The sequence below is a fragment of the Eschrichtius robustus genome, chromosome 6 (genome assembly GCF_028021215.1).
Source record: "Eschrichtius robustus isolate mEscRob2 chromosome 6, mEscRob2.pri, whole genome shotgun sequence".
Classification (NCBI taxonomy): Eukaryota; Metazoa; Chordata; class Mammalia; order Artiodactyla; family Eschrichtiidae; genus Eschrichtius; species Eschrichtius robustus.
This window is the reverse complement of record NC_090829.1, coordinates 35645753-35671281: the sequence shown is the minus strand read 5'-3', so window position 1 is coordinate 35671281 and position 25529 is coordinate 35645753. Positions and strand designations below refer to the sequence as shown.

Genomic DNA, 25529 nt, shown 5'->3' with positions numbered 1-25529 from the left:
ATATTTATAATAATTTTAGGAAGGACTTGTGGAAATTAGTCCATTAAAATCTCAAGTACATAAAGATGATAATACACAAGGATGTTCATAATTGCACTATTTTTAACAGCCCCAAACTGGAAACTTCTCAAGTGGATCAACAATGGAAGGGATGAATTGTAGTATAGTCACACAACAGAATTTTGTTCAGCAATGACAACAAAGAATCCACAATCACATGCAACAATACAGATGAATCTCACAAATGGAAAGCTGAGTGAAAGAAGCCAGACACAAAAGAATACATGCTGAATGATTCTATTTACATAAAAGACAAAAACAGGCAAAACTAATGGATGATATTAGAAGTCAGGACAGTCGTTGTCCTTGGAAGAGTGAAGTGATAGTTGGGAGAAGGGGCTTCTATGGCGCTAGTAATGTTCTGTTTCTCAGAAGTCCTGGCTACAGGGACATGTTCAGTGGGAGAAAGTTCATTGAGCTGTACACTTATGCTTTTAAATTTTGGTATATATGTTATATTTTAATACCATTTTTAAAAAACATGTAAATGGACATTTTTCAAGAGGCAGGAAAACCAACACTCATATTTTGGATGTTCCTTCATTTTCATGTTTTGTTAGGAAAAATAAGGATTTTGGACTTCTTTGTAAAATATTAATCAAGTAATGAAATGAACTAAACTAGCAAACAGGACAGGAAAAGAGAACATAAAAGCCTTAAGAGCTGAATTGCTATCAGGGACAAGACCTCCCCCTCCCAAAACTCTAGGTGAGTTAGAAATTTAGAAGCAAGTCCATTGGATGTGTAGAGGCCTCTCATTTCTATTCAGAAATGTGCTTTCCAAAGCTAGATGGCTGGCGCAATAAGCTTAGTGAGTAATGGGTACACAATTTCAATTTATTATCAAAATATTTCCATCAGATGACAAACCTGAAAAGATAAGGAGATGCAGAGCTACATAGATGCAGTTTTGCCCTTTTATCATGGCCACCTTCAGGGACAGATTTAATTTTGAAAATCCTGCTTGTAAACCACAACTCTTATGTATCTTTAGACCACTGTCCAATGGCAATTTTTAACCCAAAGTTTGTGTTTAAAGCTTTTCATCAATATGATTTATAAGTTTAAAAAGTCTCAAATCTTCATCTGTACATCACTTTACAGATCTTGGTTCATAACTATTTATCTTGGTCTGAAGCTTCAATATTCAATGATTAGCTATAATAACAATTACTTAGTCATAAGTGTAGTTAATAATTAAATATAAAAATTATTATTTACACATTACTACAAATCTCTTAAAAAGACCAAGTTTTGAGAGAGAGAGAACAAGAAATTGCTTAGAAAATTGCAGGGAGCCTCAAGAATCTCATTATCAGTCAAAGCAGGTACAACAGAAAACAGTTTTAGACACTCATTTTTGCCCTAAGAGTGCTTAAAATACAATGCTCTCAGAATGAAAAAAACTGATGATTGGCAAAATTAGATTAAAACTACATTAAGTCCCAAGGCCCCAATATGTATAAGAATTCTTTGGAAGAGTTTTGAAGGAGCATAAATTTTGCAAATAAAAGTAAAAATAAGTACATCGGCAGCATGTTTTTAACTCTCACGTCACTGTTGTGCTTTTGGTGCCAACTGAATTCTTCCACCTCTTCTTTCTCCCTTTGATTAGAAATCCCGGTCTACATCAAGAGAAAACATCAAACTGGCAGATCATATGAGAAACAGAAATGAATGGCAATATTCTCTTTAGAGATTAAGCATTATTTACACAGTGAGAAGTGATTGATTTGATAGACATTAGACCTCTCCTCCCTCCATATTTTTCCAGAGTAACCTAGCTTCATTTTTATTGCTCTCATCCCCGTGAACTACCTCCACGTAATCAGTGACCTCTCTGGCCCTTTTTCTCTCAGATAGAGTTCCCCATTTCTGTGATGTGGGCAAGTCTAGCCGAGGACTGCACCGCTTCTTCTGAAGATTACCAAACCCGGCATTTCTTTTCTGGATTCATGTATGAGTTCTTGCGGCAATGAAAGGCTTCTGAAAACTCAGGAGAGTTCTGCAAAGTCCCAATAATCCTGTGAAACAAACAAACAAAAGTCACCATCAGCATTTGATACTCATGTCCATACCATGCAGGAGCTCTACAGAATTTTTTTATGTAGGCCAGCTGTGTGGGTTTGGAACTTTCAGTTTAAAAGGAAATAAAAACAAAAAACAAAAAAAAAACAACTGGTAGAATGAGCCCATTCCTTTTCATTAACAGAATGTTTAAATGCAGAGGTAGCAAACTACAGGAGTTAAAAGCAGATTTTGAAGACAGATTGCATGGTTTGAATCCTGGTTATGAATTGTATTTATTTAGCTTCTCTGTGCCTCAGTTTCCTTTTCGGTAAAATGCATATAATAATATTACCTGCATCTTAGGCTTGGTATGGGGAGTTAATTTATAAACACTCTACATGTGTTTGTAAGATAAGTGAATAATTCATATTTGGAATTGCAGTTATTTTAAGAAGAATTTGGTTAAAGAATAAAATTATGATTTCTTACTGTATCTTGAAAGGCCTCACACAATAACTTTCAATATAATAGACTTTAAATAGATATTTGATTTAATAGGGAAGATAACAATTATTTTCTTTTTTCCCAAAAGAACCCCACAGATATCAGAAACTGGATTCAGCCTGAGTAACTGGAAAGGGTTGGCAAGATGTCAATTTCCTCTTAACTCTAACCCCAGTAGGCAAAAACAACACTGTCCAGCCCATTACTGGCACCAAGCAGCATCTGAGGGACGGACAGGTCAGTACAGTGATGCAGAGGTGATGTTTTCCCATCAAGCCTGAACCAGCTCCTTCCCTTCTCTTCCCACTGGGACCATCCCACCTCAGCCACCTTGGGTTGGGGGCAGGGGGCTGGGAGGCAAGTGGGCTGGAGTGGTGGGGAGCTAGGAGGTCGTTCTAACTTGCTGACATCTCCCTACATGGCAGATGTGTGGACGTGTATACGTCCTAGCGTTTCTCTCCCCTCTGACCCCTTCTCCACACAGCCATCAGAGGGAGCTTTAAAATTTAAATCAAGTTCAGTCATTCTCTTACTTAAAACCCTCCAGGGGGCTTGAAGGATAATTCAAACTGCTCTCCACGGTCTCCAACGTCCTGATGGCTCCAGCCTACCTTCCAGGCCTCCTCATGGTCTGTTTCTCCTCCTGTTCCTCATTAAGCTCAAACTACACGGATTCACTCTCCATTATGCAAACTCGCCAAGCTCTCGCCCTCTTCCGGACCTGCTGTTCCTGCCGACCACACTCCCTGCAAAGTTACTCCCTGGTGCCTACACGGCTAGCTCCTTCTCAGCCTTCATGCCCCTGCTTCAACACACCTCCTCAGAGGTCTTCTTGGAATACAGTCCACGTGAGTCTCTCCCACCTGTGCTAGCCTGTCACAGCGCTTATCACGATGTGCAATGATTTTTCTCTCCTTCTTTACTTCCCGACATACTCTCTACACTATAATCTCTATGAGGACGAAATACTGTGTATACCTTGTTCCTGGCTGCACCACCAAAGCCCAGCACAGTGCTTTGCTTATTGCAGGACTCAGGAAATAATGAATGAGCCCGTCACCTGGCCATGGTGATTAGATGCAGAGAGTAACAGGGCATTACGAAGAAAAACACTGCTCAGTGTTTTTGGTTTATTTGCTACTGTGGACCAACCAGAGAGGAAGAAAGCATTTCCTTTCCCTATCTCCATTCCATGTCAAATGTCTAAAAGTTCTCCTTCCTACTGTGTCACCCATCACCACATCAGCTATTTCTCAAACTCCCCTATCCTTCAGGGAGGAAAACTTTTTTGGTTGTATGTTTTTGAGGACTCCTAGAGGAGTCTTAAAGATTGAAAGGAATCTCTCTGGTATGAAGGGCTGGGGGTTGAGGCTGGGGAAGGTACAGCAGAGGAATTTACATCTATTCGCCCACTGGCTGGAGAGGGAGAAGACTGGCCTCCCCAAGACTGAAGAGGGGCCCAGTAAAGGCAGGTTATATGAATGACAAGGACGTGCCTGTCACTCTGAGCAGGGCCCTGAGAGGACTTCTGATAGGATGGTACGCGGCTGTCGAGGAGGCTGAATGTCCAGAGTGGCGGTTCTTGCCTCCCTTGACCGTGACCAATGGAAGGAAATGGAGCCACCCGACTTCAGATAGGGCGATCAGACTGCAAGGATGTCAGCACCCATAGCAGGCTGGGAAAGGAGGTTATTCCCTAATTTCTAGGCTCATGAGATGCCTTTGGGTTCCAGTATAACCCTAGAAAGGAGTACACTGAAAATGACTGAAATTAAATTTCTCACCTCTTGGCTTAGGGTGGGAGCCTAGAGTTTGAATTAATTTGATTAATAATAATAATAATAATAATGTGTCATTTCTTACACCTGAAAGTTCGAACAAATTCACTTGATACATGGTCAAAGTGATCATATATGTAAGAATATAAAGATTTTAGACATTGGGGATTTATATTAGTACCTAGTCTTTAAGGTTCTAGGCTCACAGACTCTGAGTTAGAGAGGTGCTTTGATTCATTTAATCTGATCCTCTTCCTACATTAGGAAGCCCTATACACTGGCTGAGGGACAGTATTCTGGTGGTCTGACTGTTCCTCTAGCTGGGGAGCAAGCTCCCTGATGGACAGGGTAAGCATTTGAGGGTCATTGGCTGAAAGAGCTGCTCTTTTTTGTTTTTTACTCTATTAACATTTTTTCAAGGGATTGTTGTCTCAGATATCACCATATGGAGATAAGTACTTCAGTAAAATTGTCCAAACCCAAGACTTAATTCTACATTTCTCTTAAAAATATTAAAGAAATTAAAAAAAAAACACAAACCTTAAAACAAGAAAGCCTTCACAAGACACCACTGGGATTTGGCCATGCAGCAACACCCAAACTAATGCACACTCAGCCCTCTGTCTCCATTCCAGCTCCTCTCTTTCCATCCAAAAACTTCCATTTAGATAATATGATTCTGAATAATTAGGTCAACAATGTACCAGGGCTTCACTTATTTTCCTAGGACTCTAATTAGTGTTTGGTTGTTTATAACATCAAATCTTTGGATGGATGACATAATCTATTTCAAAATGTGGATACATTATTAAAGTGAATCCCTTCGCTAAGAGTGGGATCATATTTCATTAACATTTTTACATGAAGTTCATGCTATATGAAAACTATGTAGTTTTTGTGTTGTGTTTATAATAACAGAAGATAATAAAGGTTTTTACTGATTATTTCCTAAAGTAAGTTACTTGAAATTTTTACTTTATTATATAAAATATATACTGCTGCTGTTTTATCATACTACTGCTATTTATTCCCATGGCAAATAATCACTTGTATGGAAAATACCTAAGAGATGTGGAATTGAACATCATGTAACCAACAATGAACTTTATATCTGACTACTCCTGTTTGAATTTAACTGTTTTCTTTTTCTTTTTCATTACCGAATGAGCTTTTTACAATTAATGAGTTCTCTGACAATCTTTTGCTACTTCTCTTAAATAAACAACTGGGCTACAAGGTTAACCAGCTTCATTCATGAGTAAACTGTCCAATTTTTATCATTAACTGATGTTCAGGATTCTTTTAAAGTAAGGTCACATTGGTCTACACATGTTACTCTATAAATTCATGAAGAAATAAATGCCTGAATAGATTCCCAGGTATGGGCTAAAGATTAATAAGTGCTAATAGAAATTCTACAAGGCCCACCAAAATCCACACCATTTATAAAATATCAGAAACCAATGCTAATATTTAAGGTAAATGGAGGAAACATCAGTATTTCAAAGAGGGTTTAGCTTAGGCATGCTAAATCATAGAATAATAAGGAAAAAAATAGCCATATTACTTTAAAATGTCTAAATAAAACACTAGAAAAAATATTTTTTTAAAAGTATTAGATATTAAGCTGTGGAAAACATTTCTAGCATTATTAGTGGCGTAGGTTCTATAAAGTGTCCTTTATTCTGACTGGAAGATGATCTCAAGCAATATAAGTATCTAAATTAGCACCATTACTATTTAGGTAGCAGACATTGATATCATTTTGTCTATTTGGACTTACTTTAAAAAATTATCAGGGACTTCCCTGGTGGTGCAGTGGGTAAGAATCTGCCTGCCAATGCAGGAGACATGGGTTTGAGCCCTAGTCCGGGAAGATCCCACATGCCGCAGAGCAACTAAGCCTGTGCACCACAACTACTAAGCCTGCGCTCTAGAGCCCATGAGCCACAGCTACTGAGCCCTCGTGCCACAACTATGGAAGACCACATGTGTAGAGCTCGTGCTCCACAACAAGAGAAGCCAGCATGATGAGAAGCCTGCACACCGCAACGAAAAGCAGCCCGCACACCGCAATGAAGAGCAGCCCCCACTCGCCACAACTAGAGAAAGCCTGCACAACAGCAACAAAGACCCAATGCAGCCAAAAATAAAAAATATAAATAAATAAATAAATTTATTTATTTATTTTAAAAAATGATCAGACCCTTATATCTTATACAGAAATATTATATCTATACACCATGATCAAGTGGGGTTTATCCCAGGAATGCAAGGATTCTTCAATATATGCAAATCAATCAATGTGATACACCATAATAACAAACTGAAGGAGAAAAACCATATGATCATCTCGATAGATGCAGAAAAATCTTTCGACAAAATTCAACACCCATTTATGATAAAAACTCTCCAGAAAGTAGGCATAGAGGGAGCTTACCCCGACATAATAAAGGCCGTATATGACAAACCCACAGCCAACATCATTCTCAATGGTGAAAAGCTGAAACCATTTCCTCTAACATCAGGAACAAGACAAGGTTGTCCACTCTCACCACTATTATTCAACATACTTTTGGAAGTTTTAGCCACAGCAATCAGAGAAGAAAAAGAAATAAAAGGAATCCAAATCAGTAAAGAAGAAGTAAAGCTGTCACTGCTTGCAGATGACATGATACTATACATAGAGAATCCTAAAGATGCTACCAGAAAACTCCTAGAGCTAATCAATGAATTTGGTAAAGTAGCAGGATACAAAATTAATGCACAGAAATCTCTTGCATTCCTATACACTAATGATGAAAAATCTGAAAGAGAAATTAAGGAAACACTCCCATTTACCATTGCAACAAAAAGAATAAAATACCTAGGAATAAGCCTACCTAAGGAGACAAAAGACCTGTATGCAGAAAACTATAAGACCCTGATGAAGGAAACTAAAGATGATACAAACAGATGGAGAGACGTGCCATGTTCTTGGATTAGAAGAATCAACATTGTGAAAATGACTATACAATCCAAAGCAATCTACAGATTCAGTGCAATCCCTATCAAACTACCACTGGCATTTTTCACAGAACTAGAACAAAAAATTTCACAATTTGTATGGAAACACAAAGGACCCCGAATAGCCAAAGCAATCTTGAGGAAGGAAAACGGAGCTGGAGGAATCAGGCTTCCAGACTTCAGACTATACTACAAAGCTACAGTAGTCAAGACAGTATGGTACTGGCACAAAAACAGAAATATAGATGAAGGGAACAGGATAGAAAGCCCAGAGATAAACCCACGCACCTATGGTCACCTTATTTTTGATAAAGGAGGCAAGGATATACAATGGAGAAAAGACAGTCTCTTCAATAAGTGGTGCTGGGAAAACTGGACAGCTACATGTAAAAGAATGAAATTAGAACACTCCCTAATGCCATACACAAAAATAAACTCAAAGTGGATTAAAGACCTAAATGTAAGACCAGACACTATAAAACTCTTAGAGGAAAACATAGGCAGAACACTCTATGACATATATCACAGCAAGATCCTTTTTGACCCAGCTCCTAGAGAAATGGAAATAAAAACAAAAATAAACAAATGGGACCTAATGAAACTTAAAAGCTTTTGCACAGCAAAGGAAACCATAAACAAGATGAAAAGACAACCCTCAGAATGGGAGAAAATATTTGCAAATGAAGCAACTGACAGAGGATTAATCTCCAAAATTTATAAGCAGCTCATGCAGCTCAATATCAAAAAAACAAACAACCCAATTCAAAAATGGGCAAAAGACCTAAACAGACATTTCTCCAAAGAAGATACACAGATCGCCAACAAACTCATGAAAGAATGCTCAACAACACTAATCATTAGAGAAATGCAAATCAAAACTTCAATGAGGTATCACCTCACACCAGTCAGAATGGCCATCATCAAAAAATCTACAAGCAATAAATTCTGGAGAGGGTGTGGAGAAAAGGGAACCCTCTTGTACTGTTGGTGGGAATGTAAATTGATACAGCCACTATGGAGAACAGTATGGAGGTTCCTTAAAAAACTAAAAATAGAACTACCACACCACCCAGCAATCCCATTACTGGGCATATGCCCTGAGAAAACCATAATTCAAAAAGAGTCATGTATCACAATGTTCACTGCAGCTCTATTTACAATAGCCAGGACATGGAAGCAACCTAAGTGTCCATCGACAGATGAATGGATAAAGAAGATGTGGCACATATATACAATGGAAAATCACTCAGTCATAAAAAGAAATGAAATTGAGTTATTTGTAGTGAGGTGGATGGACCTAGAGTCTGTCATACAGAGTGAAGTAAATCAGAAAGAGAAAAACAAATACCGTATGCTAACACATATTTATGGAATAAAAAAAAAAAATGGTTATGAGGAACCTGGGGCCGTAAAGGAATAAAGACACAGACGTAGAGAATGGACTTGAGGACGTGGGGAGGGGGAAGGGTAAGCTGGGATGAAGTGAAGAGAGTGGCATGGACATATATACGCTACCAAATGTAAAATAGATAGCTAGTGGGAAGCAGCCGCAAAGCACAGGGAGATCAGCTGGGTGCTTTGTGACCACCTAGAGGGGTGGGATAGGGAGGGTGGGAGGGAGACGCAAGAGAGAGGGGATGTGGGGATATATGTATATGTATAGCTGATTCACTTTGTTATAAAGCAGAAACTAACACACCATTGTAAAGCAATTATACTCCAATAAATATGTTAAAAAAAGAAATATTATATCTGAATAACTTTAGAAACACATTTACAGATCATATAGTAAATATTATCATAACAACCGTTCCCTGAAGCAACTGTAGACAGCTAACAGAAGCTGGATTTCCAAAATGAAGTCATTTAAATTTCTAGAATACCAGAGGGAAATGGTTTTGCTTTAAATACTAAAGTTTTAGAAGCTTATTTTAAAGTACAAAAAACTTTAGTTAGGAAGAATAAAATAATTATAGCTTAGACCTAACATGGTTTTATAGATTCAGCTTTATATGGTTTTATAGATTCTTTATAGTTATACTTTGCCTTTTGCTTTTGATACTGTGGTTATTTAAGCATAAGGTTACAAAATCGCCCTTTGTTTCAGAAATGTTTCTACAGAAACCACCATGCACAATTTTTCAATAGCAACTCAATGTCTATTAGTTTTTAAGGTTCTTTAAAAAAATGTGTTTTACTTTGCACAGCCAGGAAGCAGCCTGTTTCCAAAACTAAATGTGACCTCAACCTTTTGCCAAGGAAATCCCTTTACATCCAGAGAAAATAATAATTTCCTTGACAAAAGGTTGGCATTCCATTTACCCTTTTAAAAAAATCAACACATACTTCTCTTATTATGAATGAAAAATAGTCAAAGAGGCATCTTTTGGACCAGAACAAAGAAAATAAAAGTTACAAATAATTCCACATATTTCTAATAAAATACTTTTCTCAATTTAAAATTGGGGGTAGAAAACAATTACATATTTACCTACATGATCACTTAACCAGTGATCAGTTACTGACATTTTGAGCTATGCAGACATGAGAAATGAGAAAAAAAGAAAAAAAAAGCCCTTAACTGTCAGCAAATATGGAATGTTGCAAAATCCATATACTTTATTCATAGGAACTCTTATTCTGTTCGTATCTCTCTCATGTAAAAGTAATTCAAGTACTAATTTTCATATGTAATAGGCACTTAATATACATTAACATTAATCCTCCTAGCAGCTCTCATGATAATTTAATCCTCACTTTATATATCAAGAAATTGAGACCCAGAGGTTAAGGAATAGCTCATAAACAGCAGAGCCATTGATGGAACTCAAGGGTTTCTTACTTCAAAGCTTGCATTCATTTTTTACCATAAATTATAATGATATGTTTTCTGAGCTAATTGGAATGGAGGAATGGCACAGCTGAATGCAGGCAATACCTTAAAAAGAAAGAGAACTAGGGAAGAGAAAAACAAATAGAAAAACTCTAATAAAAAACTAAACTGAAAAGTCAAGAAAATCACCATTAATGGCTCTGTAGTGTAGGAATAAATAACTCCACATGTTATAGCTTCTGAGGCTTTCACTAACCTAATAAACAGTGAAACCATAAGTAATAGTCATAACAGAAGTCTGTCATCAAAAAACGAAAGCTTAGGTTTTCTTCAGGATACTGTGTTAATAAGGGAGGAAGTTAGAAAAGTTATTTTAAACAGAGAAATTTTAATCCACGGGTTAAGATAAAAATGTTAATACTCAAGAGACAAATGTTAGCTGTCAAAAATTAATGTGCCACCTCTTGTTCTCTGAGGATGCCAGATGTACAAGGTACTATATTAATATTACTTAAATTCACCTAGGCTTTTTATGGATATATGCTTTGGTTCCTGAGGATATGTAGGGCAGAACTTTGACAAATTAGATTGTTATGGTCATTTGTGTGAGCTTATAAATACTCTGTTATCCTCAGATTGTTAGATCTTAACCTCTGAAACTTCAGTAAGGAAGAAGACAACTTTAAAAAATTAAAGCTATTGAATCACTGTTGTACACCAGGAATTAACATGGTGTTGTAAGTCAATTATACTCAAAAACAAACAAACAAACAAATACACTTAGAGAAAAAGCTATCAGATTTGTGGTTACCAGAGGTGGGAGATGGGGAGGAGGGGAATTGGATAAAGGTAGTCAAAAGGTACAAACTTAAGGTACAAACTTCCAGTTATAAGATAAATAAGTACCAGGGATGTAATGTATGACATGATACATATAATTAACACTGCCGTATGTTATACATGACAGTTAAGAGAGTAAAACCTATGAGTTCTCATTACAAAGAAAAAATGTTTTTTTCATCTAATGTTGTATCTATATGAGATGATGGATGCTCAATAAAGTTATTATGGTCATCACTTCATGATGTATGCAAGCCAAACCCTTATGCTGTACCTCTTAAATTTATTCAGTGCTGTATCTTAATTATCTCAATAAAACTGGAAGAAAAATTTTAAAAAGAAAAGAAAAGAAAAATTAAAACTAAAAGTTACAAAACCATAATGACAATTGATCCAGGGACTTTCGTTGCTCATTACCGAAAAAGAAGCTAATTTGTATATCCTAGCAAGAATAAATTTAGCTTGCACTATACATATAATAGGCATACAATAATCAATTGTGGAGTGAATGAATTTTGAAAAAACTGTTAAGGCAAACACCAAATGATGATGATGATGATACTAGAACAAGCTGAGTAAATTGTTTAATTTTAAATGTGCTATTTTATTGTTTCACAATTGCATGAGTTTTTTCCTCAGGAGTGAATGATCTGGGCAGTATGTTCATGTCTATTTTAGGAAGATCTTTTAAAATTGGCCCATTAGTTTTCTTTTGTTCTCAAACTCTGTTTTCCAACAAACCTACAAAAATTTTAATTTGTTTTTCACACACTCATGCCTGAGGGGTGCTGCTGTTGATCAGTGAATCGGCGATGAAGATTTTAGTGCCTGCGGAAGAGGTAGGAATTAGGAATTCAGTCCTAAAATAGATACATGGGGGTCTAGAATTTGACATTCAAATGCTGGTTGGTTGATTCTCTTTCAATCCAGTGTTCTCTTACGTTTTCTGATTTGGGATGGATTTTAGATATCTTACAACTCAACTTTCCACTCTGCACAGAATTTTTCTCCAGCATCCCTAGCAGGTTGTTCTCTGACCTCTTCTTCATGGTACTCTCTCCTGGAGCTTTGGGGATAACTTTGCTCCAAAGTTATTAGAGCTTGGGACCTCTAATTACTGGAAAGTTTCCCTCTGTGTTGAATGGAAATCTTTCTTTGGAACAGCTACTCATTGGTTCTAGGCCTAAGCCTTTTGCAGCCTCTTAGAAATGCCTCTGCTAGCTTTAAATAGAGCCACTCTTCTGAGGTGACATCTTTGTTGGAATTCATCAAGCACTGGGCCTAGGTCACATACATTCTGAGGATAAGAGCAGTCACGGCTATGCTTGTGTAAACATGACATCTATCCTGAAGTGTTCTGTTACTCCTTTCGGAGACCCTCAAAAAGAAAAAAGAAAAAAAGAAGGAAAAAGAAAAGTACTGGATTTCCAAATTTTACAGAATCAGAGTTAGAAAAAACCCTCTAAATTTGAAATAATGGAGCCAATATTGGAGCACCTCAACAGCTATTCATAACCACGCACCTGAAATTGCCTGGACTGTGCACATCTGTTTTAATGGAGTTGACTGCATACTCTGGCCTGTAGGTCCCACACCACACCTAGGGACAGAAATAGAAAAAAGAAAGCAGCATACTTAGGTTCCATCAAGGATTATTTGTTTGGGCAATCTGGAGGAAAAGCAAACTTCCTATTGTAAAAATTAAATCGGAATTCTGCATTCCTCAACCAATTACTCTTCAAATAATATTCAATAATAGGCAGCCAGGAACATAATTATCATTAATATGGTCTGACAGTCTGTTACACACAATGAAAGTTAGTCAATCAAATGCTCTGCCACAATTGATTAAAACAAGAAAACTCAGCATGCAATATCTAACTTACTATGAAATTATAACTCAAAATGATTTTCATATCTATCAATCAAGAAGGATACAATACCTGGGCAAAATTCAAGAAGAACAGTTGTTTGTGATTTAGGTCAAGTCCAGGAAGTAATTTTTCTTCACCATGCTTTTTAACATAATTTTGATAGGCCTAGGCAGTTAATGAAAGAGAAACATGATGTTTATAATTTCCAAATTTATATATAAATCTATGCAAAGATCATGTAACCAAGTAATTAACCTTTTATGTCAGAATCACCATAATAATATACTTAGTTATGGTAACCTACAAGTATTTAATGGATTAGAAAGAAAACTAGAATTTACTTACAAATGCTCTGAAAAGAACAAGATTAATGACTAACAGATGATAAAAGCCTAGCATATGTCAGATGATCAGCAAATGTTAGCTGAATGAATGGATGACTTAAATAGTGATGAAAAACTTATCTAAATGTTGTTATATAGATGGGTGATTCTAGCCAGTTGGAAGAAAAGATTGCCAAGGGAGTCCGTAATTGCTGTACTTGGCTTGGTTACTACTCTCAGCAAAAGAGACTCACACCAGACTTCATATGAGTGATTCCTGACAAAAGTCAAGGGAGTCTCTTAAGAGCCCTTAGAGGCCTAGCACCCTATGATTCTAAGAATAAGGATGTGCAATTATTATGGCCCCCTGAAGACAGGGCAAAATAGATTGAACCTCAGTCGCATTAAGAAGAAGGAATTTAGATTACTTGAACATCAGGAAATTTTCTTAATTCTTAAGGATCTATAGACACTATTGAAAAATGTAGTTTTCCTCTACTAAATACACTCAAGAAAGGGATTGACAACAAACTTTCTGAGATGTGTTAGTTTCAGTTTAATACAAAGAAAGGTGATACTAGATACACAGAAGAAGTATTTCTTTTCTTCTTACTTGCCATCAACATAGATTTATTGAGTCTGTAATGTGCAAAGATGCTGGGGATATGGGAAAGACTTGATCCTCTTCCTCTTAGGGAGCTCACAATCTAGCAGGGAGCATTACAGGTCAAGATTTCATGTATAATAACATATTTGCACAATTGTAATTTGCTTCATTATTATAAATCTGTACTTGTTCTACATGAGGATCTCCATGCAAGTACCCTTAACCCAGACTTTGGCCGAATTTTTACAGCAGTGATTCTCAATCTGGTTGGGTATTAGAATCACCATGGAGTTTAAAAGGCCCAATGCCTTCCACTTCCAGGCAAGATGGGGTGACAGGGACTGAATTTACCCTCCCACTGAAACGACCAAATGATAGACAAAATATATTAAACAATGGTTTGCATGACACTAGACATCAGGCAAAAAGGAAAGTCATCTCTGGGAGATGGTAAACAAATAGGAGGAGCCTTACGATTGCCCCAGCTTTTTGACTTGAGCATTTCCAGGCCACAAAATAGAGTGGGAAACCCCAGTGGGAGCCTGGCGGACTCCTTGAGAGGGTGAGGAGAAGGTGCTGAGAATTCAGGGACACCAAGGAAAGGGTAATGAAGAGGAGAAAGCTGCAGAGAAAGAGACTCTCAGAGATCAATGGCCCCTCAGGTATTCAGCTGAGTACCTGAGTATGCATGTGAGCAAACTCCCCAAGGCTAGGGAAGGAACCACAGAAAAGGATTAGAGATAAAAATGTCTGGTATCATGCAAGACAAGAACGAAAGACCTCAAGATTCACACTGTAGGTTCTTGCCTCAGCAGTGAAGAATAATTATCCCTAGACTGAGCACTACCCCAGACATGCCTAACAAATTGTAAAAGCAAGATCTAAAAGGACCAAGCCATTTCTGAGGAATTTAATGGCATCCTAGAATAAAGCTCAAGAATATTTAGAGGAAAACAAAAATATCCACCACCCAAAAAGGTAAAATGCACAATGTCTGGCATCCAGTAAAAAAATTTCCAAGTATTCAAAGAAGCAGTAATCTACCATCTCCCAGGACTTGGCTGGAACTCATTCTTTTGGAAACTTTGCAGCCAGATTAATCTCCCAAGCCTCACACTTTGATCATCCAGGGTCACTGCCAAGTCACAGGCCCCACCAGTCATCTCTCCCGCATTGCTCTGATATTCCCTCCTCCCCTCCAACCCAAACATCTCGATGGAGAACAAATAACCCTATATCCTCCCCCACTCCAATGAACATTCCATCCGTCTTTATGTCAGTAGCCTGATTCTATCCTGTGGACACCTTGTATCCTGTACCCTCTCAAGGAGACTCTGTTTTTTCTCCCACATGTGGGCTACCTCAGCATTGGGAAAACAACTCAAAATCATGCTCACTTCTTGCTGCTTCCAAGACCATCATTCCTCCACTGTTTTGTGAAAACCCCTACTTTCTCCTGTGCACATAGTATCCACTAGACCATCTTTAATCCTTGTTCAAATCATCAAATAATGGCGTATTTTATGGAGGGTGTGAAGCTGGATCTCCAGCACCAAGTGCCAAACACAGAGTAAAGCCCTCAGAGAGTATCGTCGAATGTTAAGAATGAATGGAAGCCCAAAGGAGATTCTAAGGGATGCTCCAACAATACATTCCTCTGAGTCTAATGGTTTAGACCATTACAAGGCCACATGCTGGGACCATATCACTTCAGTCCCTCACTGTCATTGTAATGGACTGTAGTTTAATATTATGCCTGTGGTTTATGTTGATTATTGTTCTCAAATACTGCTTCATCTGCCATGAAACTGAGGGTCATGCTCAGTACATCAATCAATGACTCTGAAATAAACCTTTCTATATACTATCTTTTCTAAAAGAACTATTTCAGAGGTTACTTCTTAGAAAAATATCGCCTCCTCTGTGGAACTTGCTTATCTCAATTCTATCATTCAAATATTCTGTGTTTCCTTTTCTGCTTGGCTTCTTCCACGCTTAGAGACTGGTATTCAGCTCAGTCATATCAACTGTATTGCCCCTTCTGGTTAGTGTATTTACAATCCCCTTTCTCCTTGTGAATTTTCCATTTTCTAGTCATCCATTTATTGCTTACATTATATGTCTTTTGCAAAAGGCTTTAAATGAATGATTAAATATGATCAATATACACTCCAATCACTAAAAGGGGAAGAAAATATTATTACTCACTCTGTATGCTTGGCCAATACCACCATTATCAGCAATGTTTTCTCCTAGTGTGTTAATTCCATTGAGCTGTTAAAAAAAAAGACACTTAAAGACCCTTAACTATGTTTGGATTGGTAAGAAAGCATCAATAATTCACTTAAGATTGAATATAACTTTTCAAGAGAATGCTGATGACATACATGCTGTCCACCTGCTAGGTCCCAGGAGAAGTTTCCATACTGGTACACCATGCATTGGGATTGGTCTTTAAAATTATTTGCAGACTGTTGAGTCCACCAGTCAACGAGGTCTCCATCCTTGTTAAAATTTCTGCCTGGAATATATATTTATTTAACTAAAATGGGAACTTATTACAATTAATCAATTACAGTAAGATATCTTTAATTCAAAGTGCAAGGACTGAAATACCAGTATGTGAGAGAACATTAAACTGGACAGATGATGAGATAAACTGTTCTGCTTTCTCATCCAGAATTGATGAAACCCGGGCTGCTGGGACTCTCTTTGCTGTTGTGTCTTAGTATTAATCCAGGTATTTCACCCACTTGGCTGTTGATGTCTCAGCCAAGGCCACCAGAGAAACACTCCTGAAATCATGACCTGCTTCTGTCGGATGGTTTTCACCTGAACCAAATCTGTTTAATTTGATGCTTTGAGATTGTGAAGATGTTAATATTTCACTCTGGCATTCATTTCATATCTCAAACCCTTCATTAGACATTGCAGACTCATAGTTTTGCTATACTTCAAGTACAAAGAAAAAGTCACCTTTTCTCCTGGAGCTTTCTTGCTATTTTTTTTTTTTTTTTTTTTACTTTTTATTTTATGTTGGAGTATAGTTGATTAACAATGTTGTGATAGCTTCAGGTGTACAGCAAAGTGATCCAGTTATACATGTACCTATTCTTTTTCAAATTCTTTTCCTATTTAGGTTGTTACATAATACTGAGCAGAATTCCCTGTGCTACACAGTAGGTCCTTGTTGGTTATTCATTTTAAATATAGCAGTTTGTACACGTCAATCCTAAACTCCCTAACTATCCCTTCTGCCCAACCCTTCCCCGTTGCTAATCTTAACTACATTGATCTTTCCCCTTTTGAGCTTTAGCAGCATTTATATACGTCATATGTTTGATACTTGATCTTATTATCTTTTAAACAGTTATCTATGATGTAGTGAATAAGAAAAGGGCTATAAAGACAAGCTACCTGAACCCACATCCTGGTTCCACCAATTCCCAGTTTTGTAACTTTGAGCAAGTCTTATGTGCGTCTATATTTTTCTGTTTGAAAAATGGAAATAGTATTAATACCTACCTGTGAAGTTTGTTGTATAGTTTGAGTTAACAGAAGCTTAGTTAAGTCCTTCTTGTCTCCTTTTCTTCCTCTGGCTCTCTAAAGTTGGATTAAGGCTTAATTATTTTCCCTCTACTGTTCTCTTGTTATTTTCTTTCCACTTGTGAATCGATCTTTGTTATAACTTCAACTATTACCTCTTTACATATTTCACATCCTTACTTCCATTCTTCTCAAATTTCATTTCTAAAACTATTTTGCGTTTTGGGCAGCATGTAAACGTTTAATTGCCTACTGTTTTCAAGGCCCTGAACCTAGGTAGTAGGTGTAAGATGCAGCAAAAAAAAAAGTCTCTGACCACAAGCAGTTAAAAGTCCTGTGGGCACCTTACTTTCTGAGTTTACATCTGATTTTTAAGACATGGACTCTGCCTTCTAAAAGTCTAGAGAGATAAGACATAAACAATCATGAAATAAGACCAAACATTATCATTGGTGTTGACAAATATCACAATGTTTTCTCAATGTGAATATTTGCTTTCTTTCGTCAGAGTAAAAAGCACACATTGCTAACCTCACTATTAGAGAATTCTGATCTTCTTAAGCAACAATTTAAAAGGAACACTAAAAGTGTGGTGATTATTAGACGAATGATATGCTGATGAATAAATGTGTTTTTGTATTGATAAATTATAATAACTCTTAATGAGGTTTACTAGGGTATATCTCAGCCAAAGAAAAGCATCAGTTGCACTTTACCATTGTCATCGAAGCCATGGGTGATTTCGTGTCCTATGACCATGCCGATGCCCCCATAGTTCAATGAGTTAGACTGCTGGGCACTGAAGAACGGGGGCTGCAGAATGCCAGCTGGGAAGACTACGAGGAAAGAAGATAGTTAAGACTACTTGTGGTTTTATTCTGTGATGACAGGGCTGGGGTTGGCTTCTCGCCTGCTGAGCTGTTTTCCAGTATGTCAGTTTCACTTAATTGTATACAAAAATCTTCGGTGATAGAAACAAATGCAGGTCTTTTATTGTTGATGACAGTGAAGAGTTCATCTCAGAGTGGCACCACATCTGCGATTTATAATCATAATTGACTTTGTAACATCTATTAAGATTGTTTTCCCACTGTAAGGAGTTTAGAGCAAAGGAAAATTATCATCTTCATTCAGAAGGTCTTTTCCCCACTGCAAATATTTGGGAGAAATAGTTACTTAATAATGGAAGTATTACTTTTAATGTGTCTAATATTTTATCCATCTACAATAGCTTAGTAAATAAACAGAGCCACTCAATCGGAAGTATCCCCCAATTACACCACCCTTATTTATTTTCATCAAGGCATGTATGACTGTTTATTTATTTATTTATGGTTGTTTGGTCCTTCTTTTTCTTGTCTGTCCCCATGGCACCTCAAATATTAGCTCTTTGAGAGCAGAGATTTGTTTGTACATACATGTGTTTGTTTGTTTTTGAGTCCATTTGAATTCTCAGTTCATTATCTCCAGCACCTGAAACTGAATGGTGCCTGGAACATAACAGGTGCTCAGGAAATGTGTTGAATAAATGAATAATCCATGATGATGAATGAATGACTGAATGAGTGAATTTCCTACGATGTCCTAAAGATTTTGCAAATAAAAAAACTGTAATTTTTATGTCTACCCTGACATCTGTCTTAACTTGCTAACTTTCCACACTTAGGTGTCTCACACTATTTAAATTTCATGTGTCAAACATCAAACCCATCATTTTCCCTTCGAAGCCATCACTCTGACTTTATTATTTCTGCTAATAGCGTGTGAAGGGTCTCAATCACCCAGACTGAACATTTTTCTATCTATCTTCGATGTCTCCTTTCTTTTACAAAGTCTCATATGATCTATTTAGGAAAAGATCAGGTCATGTACCTTCTTTCCAGTAGCATCTCTTCTGTTTATCTCCTCCTATCAGTCCTACTGCCACCTTCCTAGTTCACACCCTCATTCCTTGCCTCAAGAACTTAATTTCCTAACCAGTCTTCTTACTTCCAGTTCCACCCTACTACAATCTATCCTAAATCTAACCTATCTTGTCTGCCAATTAAAGTGCCACTGTAGTCATTATCTCTCCTCTGCTAAAACACCTTTGATGGCTTATCATTGCTCCCTAACTAAATACAGCCTCTTCTTCCTGGCCTTTGTCTCTATGGTCTTCTATTTCTCCGCCTCCCCCGTACTCTCCCCTTCCCTCATAACGTCCATGGTTTTGTAATTTTATCTTTCATGTTCTACAATTCTAGTATCCACTGAAGCATTATGTTCTATAATTGAAAAAAAAATCATTAGTTTCAACACCTACTATGCATGCAAAGCCCCGGGCCATTGCTACATGGGATATCAAGAGTACAAGAGAAAGGCCCTGACCTTAAGAAATTTAAGACCTAGCTAATACAGAGTAGCAAATGTTGTTTCTTTGTCATTCAGGTGGGGTGAGTATGACATAACCTTACAAGGGTTTCAGGGATAAATATTAGATATTTACAGAGGAGACTTTAAAATACACTGGGCAATTTAAGTGCTTTCCAGATCTTTAAAAAAAATCTGGAAAGTTGCCATAACATTCAAAATGACAAAATTACAAAAAAAATACTTTTGTCCTTGGAGAATTTTGATGAACGTTATACCTCACATGTAGCTGCCTGAGCTATCAACAGTGCCAAGAAATTATTTTTAGCTTGAAGTACAAAAATTATGTGCACTACTTTATTAACTTAAAGTGAACACTATCTCCCACACTATGTACTTTGATTAAAATCCATCCATTATATAAAATGCTCTTATGAAATGTGCTATCAAGACTAAATATTAACTGTAAAGATCCTGTTGCTTTAATTATACCCTGATATGCCATTCTTCAGGCAAGTGATAAGATTTTCATGGCTCATATTAAATACTAATCTTCAAGCTCAACTTTGCAAATTATGATTTCTCCTTTTACTCTGTCAGCTAAATGTCTATGATGAGGATTTTCCCCATTAGCCTTATCACTGTTACTAGTAGACATCACAACTCCTGATAACAACCAACTGCTTAGTTGTGCATTTTTTATGTTCATGATTGTCAACAAGTTAGTTAATTAAATAAGTCATTGGTCCATGAAACAAAAGGCTGTTTCTCCCCACCCCCAGCCACTCACTGCCCTGGTTTATTTTTTTAAGGCTGCAAGCAATTCGACTTTAGAACCTTTGATATAAAGCTCAGAGTGCATTCAGATAAACTCAATTTTGGTGGAAAAAATTAAACATTGTTTTTTATATTAAATGAAATAGCAATATGTTCAGAAACATTTACTCTTAATTCTCAGGTCTGAAAATAAGACTCCTAAGAATGACTAAGACAACTTTAGAAAATTTAATTATGTCAAGGTAGTCATAGATCACCCAGACTGAATACACTAAATAATCCATAAATTTCCTAAAATTGAAAAAAAATTTCTTGTTAATGAAAAAGGAGAATGCAGCAGTAGTAAGACTTCCCAAGTGACTTGATCATTTCCTTGGAAACGACCTGAAAGTTTAATAGGATGATTGAGTGGTGTCTGAAACTTACAGAGAAACATTTGACAAAACTTTCAAGCGCAGCTTTCCTTACGGCATGAAAGATTCCTAAAGTTCCATGGAGTAACTATGCAAGGAATAGGAACAAGAGAATTTAACACTTTCAGCATGCCTTCCTGTCCTGGAGGTTGGCTTTTTTTATTTATGTGAAGTGGTGAGGGTGCATAAAAATTGGAATGTAGCCTACATGTGTGAGTTATGACAAAAGTGGTGGGAACTGCATTAAACAGTAGAAATTACTAATATGAATAACTCCCTACACAATAATAAAACAAGTTATTTTTCACCATAACATAAAAAGACTAATCCCATGAGAAATTGTATGTGATCTAGCTTAGGGTATTTGTGTGAAGGTGGGAGGATCATTTATGAGACATGTTATTCTATACCAATTCTAATTCTGTAATGCACATCATATCAAGTTCATTAAGATAGTGCTGCAAAAGTTATATGTCTAGGTATGGATAGACACACAAATACACTTTTATCAAGAAGAAAGATACAGATCTGGATCTTCAATTGTTTTTAGTTAAGACAATCCCCACTTCGGAGATTTAACTGAATTGTTAAGGAGAAAATGTACACATGTCAAATATTTCTCCTCTTACATGACACTTTCCCTTTCTCTGAACTGCTTTTATTAGCAGATAAGCATATGAAAAGCATATGAAAAGAGGTTAGCAATTTTTCGGATTTCTTATTTCCATCATATGAATTTATCTTGAGTATCTTTAAAAGGTCTTTTTTATATATTAAGGATGCTTATCACAGCCAATTCTTGACTATTCAGAGGATATTTGTCTACTTTGTGAAATGGTAGCCAACTTTTACCTTCTTTTTCCTTTTGCTGTACGCTTGTTTGGTTTGAGGGTATTAAATTCAAAATGAGAACATTCCCAGGTCTTCTCAGATCAGGGACTCTCTGAGGTGGACCAATTTTGAGCCAGCCTCAGGGATATGGGGTAATTCAAAGCCAAACTAGGCCCGTCTTGACCTAAACTGGGTGGACCTGCTCTAGAGAAGAAATGAAAGGATGAACATGCCAGAATGTTCCCACAGAAGGTCTGTATGGCTCTTCTTATGGGGATAAATCAGTGTCAGGTCTGATAGGATCCTGCGCTGGATTAAAATAAAGCAATATCCCTTAGTCTGCCCTAATGCAGAATTCAAGTCAAGGCCACCTCAATTTGTCCTGGGATTCCATTAAAAGTCAATTATCCTGTTCTGTCCAAGTCTACAATGAACTAGATCTTACACTGACAGACCTCAAGAGGTCTTCAAAGTGAAGACTCTCCCAAGATAATGGCGCTTCTAAGAAAAGGTCTGAATGGTGTCTAGGAATACATTACAAAGGATAGACTGCATGGGTTCTGAGTTGATCATTAAACAGGCTCTGATCTAGGTTTAGGTAATCATTTCACTATCTGGGAGACATATTACCCTAGACTTCGAACTAACTGACTTTAACCCAGTACACATGCCTTACTTATTACCTATTTGTTACATAAAGACAAACTTTTCTGATCATAATTCATTTTCATCTCACGTACCAAAATAAGTTCCAGATAGACTAAAGATTTGCTCCAAAAATAAAAATCTATAAAAATACTAGAAGAAAATGTGGATGATTTCTTAATTTAAATTAACACTTCCTTGGTTTAAAAGCAATGGGGGTGGGGGGGAATTCCCTGGTGGTCCAGTGGTCAGGACTCAACAACTTTCACTGCCAAGGGCCCGGATTCAATCCGTTGTCGGGGAACTTAGATTCCACAAGCTGCGTGGCGTGGCCAAATAAATAAATAAATAAAATAAAAATAAAATAAAATAAAAGCAATGGGGAAAAGTGTCATCAAATTTTAACTTCCCTCTTGATTCTTGATTACACTTAGAAATGAAGGGCTGGACTGAGTACACCTGGAGAAGTTGCCTGTACTCTTTGTTTAGAATACTCCCACTGAAGTACTGAATCAGTTGGTTGCCTTTCTACATACTAAAAACCGTTGGGAAAAAAATGGGTCTATTTCTGAGATACTTAAGAGACAGTTTCAAGATGTTGCAGTATTCCCAGGAAAAGAAAAAAATATATCTTAGTTATATTAAGCCATTTCATTATTCATTATATTATTCACTCATGTATTAATTTCTATGCATATTTCTGTGATACTACTACTAGGGAACATATAAAATTTTTTTGATCAAAAGTGGTTAATAAATAAAATTGCATATGGTTCAACCTAGTATAATTGACTTTTCAACTTTCTGAGCCTCTTGGAATCTTCTAGAAAAAAAGATGATACAGAACAGGACCATCTCTACCAGTGCCAGCGTACAAAATTGACAGAAAAATTGGATTTCTGAAAATTTGGTTCTTGGAATTTTAAACCACTTAAGATGCTGACGCTTAGAAAGTCCTAAAGTTAATATAACTTTATGGAGATATAAGGGACTTTTAAAAAGTATTTTAAAATAAAATAAAAGTAGTTAGAAATATGATAAACCATTCAACTATAAATAAGAATATTGTAAAAGAAACAAAACTACTTAATGTGATTTATACTGATTTAAATTTTGCTATTATAGTGAAAAGAGGTGCATGGATGCATTTACTTTCAAGGAGGATATTCAATAAATCCGTAACTCAGCCTCGCTGTGCTTTTATGGGGAGTAAAATAAATTGGTCACGCAAAGCACTACCGCTTGGGAACAACAGAGAAATATTAAATAATTATTTAGGAGTAGACCTTACCTATCTGATTTCTGCCTGAAGAATAAAATGCATTGACTACAGCTGCTCCGCTTATCCACCTATAGAAAACATAAGAACTTGTTACAAACGATACTGCATTATCTGATTTAATCTGCTCACCACAATAAAAGCATTATCACTGTTCCTAGATGAATCTTAACTTTCTGTTCAAAATATGATCAACAAATTAAAATTAGCTCACTAGGTGAGAGAGTTCATTGAAAGTATTTCCACTTCTTGAAATATAGGAATATATCCAGGTCTGCAATCTGTTTTTTAATTTGCATCAATTTTTAATGGAGGCAATTGACAGTACAAAACCCATTCTAATGTATCTCTTTGGAAACTGCAATGGATTAAAATTATATTGGAATGTGTTTAGCTCAGTGTTTCTGATACTAGGTAAACTATGCCAACAATTCTGGAGCAGTTGACAGAATATCGAAATACAGGTTGCTAAAATTTCAGACTCTTTGTAAACTATGAATTAAATTTTTTTAAATTCATAGTTTACAAGGAGCCTTTTTGGGGACTAAGAGATCCCCTTGGCAGGTATTTAGTTTTGGGTAATGTGCCGCCTCTGATTATTGCCATTTAAAATTATTTCTTTAAAATATGGCATACCAGCTACGAGAGCAAAGGTATATTTTTGTATAATGACTGTAAAATGAAATCCAGGTGGTTCTTAAGTAGATTTGTCTGTGTATGCCATGAATTAGGCTCTATATTGAATCTAAAGATTTTATAAAATACAATTCCTGACTTTAGAAAACTCTAGTTGAGGAGATGATAAAGAGGCATAAATAACTATAATACAAGACAGAATGAGAAAAAACACAACCACCCAGCCAGCGTTAAGCTAAAGGATGGTGCCAGTGTTCCCATGTCTTTCTGCTCAGATGTTATGAAGACCGCACATCAATAATCACTGTTAAACACTTTTGTGCAACAGGAGTAATATTACCATCTTAATAGACTATTACACATATCCTTATATACTCATTGAAAAATGGGTACTGCTTGACTTCAGATACCTCCTTAAATGTCAGCACACATGCATACACTTAAGACAATCATATATTATTATCTAATGGCTGCATTGTAGTTATTCCACTTTTAGGGCAACAATTAGAGTGGCAATTATTATTCTACTCATGGAAGGAGTTTATAGTAATTAGTGCAATGAGGTTAAATCAGAACTGTTTCCAGACCCTGCTTTGCAAGGTAAGCAGTACAAAGTCAGCACCCCTAAATCAGCATTTTAGCTACAATTTCAGTAACTACTGTCAGATTTCAGATGTGAGTCCTATTTTGATCTCTTAAAAATAACTCAGGGAGGGCCACATATAACAACTGTCTGATAAATTCTAATTAAGCATGAATTCTGTCTCCAATAACAGGACTAAGACATTCATATAAAGGATTTGGGACTTGAAAAGAAAATCCAGATAGAATTTCTGTGAATTTTTCTTTAGGAAGAAAATAACTTTGAAGATGGAGGGTGTGGGTGGGGGAATAGTTGATCAATGTGTTTCTTCTTTGGTTTGATTTTGTTGTTGCAAACAGAAAACAATTTCAGACAGGATGGTGTGACAGATAGCTCAGTCCTCCCTAATTGCATCACAGCTGAGTCATCAATATTTTAATTTCTTGCAAGTTGTTGATTACAAGCATATAATTTTATTTATTTTAATTAAACTCCACCTTTTCCCACATGCTTTGTGGTGACTCGCAACAAAAACATATACTTGTAATCCCAGGGGTGTTAGTCTAAAATCTAGAGATCAGAAACTACACAGGACAGGTAGATTTTGTTTGTGTGACCCAAAGGATTATGAAAGA

The 25529-nt window shown here is 36.6% G+C and overlaps 1 protein-coding gene across 9 annotated transcripts in view; it reads right to left on the bottom strand.

Moving 5' to 3' along the window:
* Positions 1-876: 876 nt before the first annotated feature.
* MME (membrane metalloendopeptidase) overlaps positions 877-25529 on the bottom strand; it is a 287069-nt gene continuing 262416 nt past the window's right edge. For all 9 annotated transcript variants that reach the window (XM_068546130.1, XM_068546128.1, XM_068546126.1 and 6 more), the window contains 7 exons: positions 23688-23746; positions 18098-18217; positions 16223-16356; positions 16044-16109; positions 12975-13070; positions 12555-12631; positions 877-2084 (listed from right to left, as the gene is read on the bottom strand). In XM_068546130.1, coding sequence (XP_068402231.1) covers positions 1985-2084; positions 12555-12631; positions 12975-13070; positions 16044-16109; positions 16223-16356; positions 18098-18217; positions 23688-23746 — 652 coding nt within the window. In that variant the 3' untranslated portion in view covers positions 877-1984. The remainder of the gene's footprint in view (positions 2085-12554; positions 12632-12974; positions 13071-16043; positions 16110-16222; positions 16357-18097; positions 18218-23687; positions 23747-25529) is intronic.